This window comes from Limulus polyphemus, unplaced genomic scaffold (assembly GCF_000517525.1).
Source record: "Limulus polyphemus unplaced genomic scaffold, Limulus_polyphemus-2.1.2 Scaffold8153, whole genome shotgun sequence".
In the NCBI taxonomy this organism is placed as follows: domain Eukaryota; kingdom Metazoa; phylum Arthropoda; class Merostomata; order Xiphosura; family Limulidae; genus Limulus; species Limulus polyphemus.
Genome location: NW_013673763.1, coordinates 12979 through 15321, shown reverse-complemented (window position 1 = coordinate 15321; position 2343 = coordinate 12979). Strand labels below are relative to the sequence as shown.

General features: G+C 28.8%; 1 protein-coding gene across 1 annotated transcript in view; it reads left to right on the top strand.

The window, feature by feature from the left end:
* Nucleotides 1–2343, top strand: part of LOC111083094 — a 7914-nt gene that overhangs the window by 3140 nt on the left and 2431 nt on the right. Inside the window, exon 2 of the mRNA XM_022379349.1 lies at nucleotides 182–281. Coding sequence (XP_022235057.1) covers nucleotides 182–281 — 100 coding nt within the window. The remainder of the gene's footprint in view (nucleotides 1–181; nucleotides 282–2343) is intronic.

The window sequence follows — 2343 nt, the reverse complement described above, 5'->3', positions numbered from 1 at the left end:
GAAATGATTCATCAACGTTGATACGTTTGTTTAAAATCCAACTTAAGTCCAAAGTTTACTTACATTAAATAAATGTTATCTTCTAGATTTGAAAATATCAAAAATAAAGATGATAGTTTGCTATAATACCTAAGATAAACCGTTCGAGTTTTAACTGATAATTCATGACTTTATATTCCAGACAGCTTCTTTCTTTCTCTGGCCTTTAGTTCTCCATCGTATTACTTCTTCATTAGGATGGTTTGCTACGTTTTGTGTGACAGCAACTGTTTCATTCATAGGTAAGATAAGTCAGAATCAAGTGTTGTTATTCAAGGAATAAGATATGTTCTTATTTACTGTATTTCAAAGATCTGGATTTTTTTATTTTTCATGATTAGTTTTACTAGTATATATCCTTTATATATGACACAAAGTTATATAACCGTGACAATCAAACGATAATTTATGTCAAAACTTTACTGATAAAGCAACGTAACTTATATCATGGTTTAATATTCACTTGTAAAAATCTCGTACATAGGTCTTTAGGAAAAAGAGAAAAACAACCTATATATTAGTAGTTTCATTTGAAGTTTCAATTAAATTTGTTATATAAAACTGTCGAAATCCGAAACATTCAAGAGCAAGAAACACTTTTATGTTATTTGTATCCCAGCTGGACTAATGAGCTCTGGTATTAAGCGAAACGCGTCGTCCGTAATAAGGTGGTTGAAATAGTATTATGTACTTGGATAAAGGCTAATAGAACAAAAGTAAGACGTATTGTTAAAAATTACACTAATCCTAATACTGTTGTCTTGTATCAAATATAATTATCAAAATTATTTTCAGTTATTTAAGGGATTCGTAAGGGGTATCAACATATATTGACTATGAGATTGATACAGTTTGATATTCGTTATTCATATAATATGAATTATAATGAAACATTTTATGCATTATTAAACATACATTATTTAATTGTGTAATGATAAAGAATTTTTAATTTCATTTCCATATACCTATTGTATTTTGTTCTTTCATAGGGATACTTGTGACTATACTTTTCCCTGAAACCCATCGTATACAACCATTAATATCAAGTAGTTTTGATGGAGACAAATAACGGACTCGTTATGGAGCTGTTGAATATCAGAAGTGAATTTATTAACGTTTGTCACTTCTCAGATGTTATTACATTATATCTTTAACACAGCCTCCACTTCCTGTGTAATCATTACGTAATAAGTATCACAGTGTTTGTTCATCTGTAGCCGCTCTGACAAAGATTTGTTTAAACCATCATAAAGTATAGTGTCTCATAAAAACAAATTTATATAATAAAATACTATATGATAATGTTTTACTGAATAATTGAAACATGCTCTAACATCTTCATGTAATATGGTAGTTTAGTGTAAACTGGAGTGTAGATGTGTGTGTTTTAAGCTCTGTTTTCAATGTTTTATTGCGATGTTTGTTTGCTAGAGAGCGCATGACACCATATCTAGAAATTTAATAAAAGTTAATAACCTAGATGCTTCGAGTATAGATAAGAGTAGGATATAAATAAGGCAGTGAAGCAGTTAATCCATGAGTAATGAATGGATAATCAGTGAGTTATTAAGTTCAGTGTCAGTTAGGAGTTACAAAGTGATAGTCCACTTCTGCGGTTCAATTAGTTAGTCAGCGTGTTTGATATTAAATGAATTAGTGAGGGATTCTAGAAGTAAGTTTATTTGTGAGGGCGTACTTCTATCATTTTTGGAATATTTTTAAAACGTTATTTGTGAAGAGTATTCTAATAAATTTGTTGAAAAAACAAACTAATTCATAATTCTCATGTGAAATGTACTTCACATTATTTTTACCAAATAACCTTCCCAACAATAAAACACGTTAAAACAATACTGTATAATGTGATTTAAATATATTCATATAAAATAGCTTTAGCAAATATTCAAGTCGTGAAAATTCCCACAGCTAATATCATTTGTATGGGATAGAAAATAATTAATATTTAAGAAGTAATTTAGTTAAGTGACTCGGAGTTTAAAAATCAACACAATAGTGTTTTCAAATGTTATCTACTCACACAGATTTCTGTAGTAATATAGTAATTTCAGGATCATTTAGCACTGATGCAACTAAGTTAACTCTGGGTAGTATGACACAAAACAAGCTGTTTAAATTATTAATTGTCAATCCAATATGTATAATAAATTTACCATTGTTATCTATTTAAACAGAATACAAGTGATTACATCTTTTATTAGTGAAGCTTGAAAAAGCCACATATAGTGGCGGAGTTTATATTGTATGTATGGTTGTTTGAAAGGTCTTTTATTCACCCATTAATCA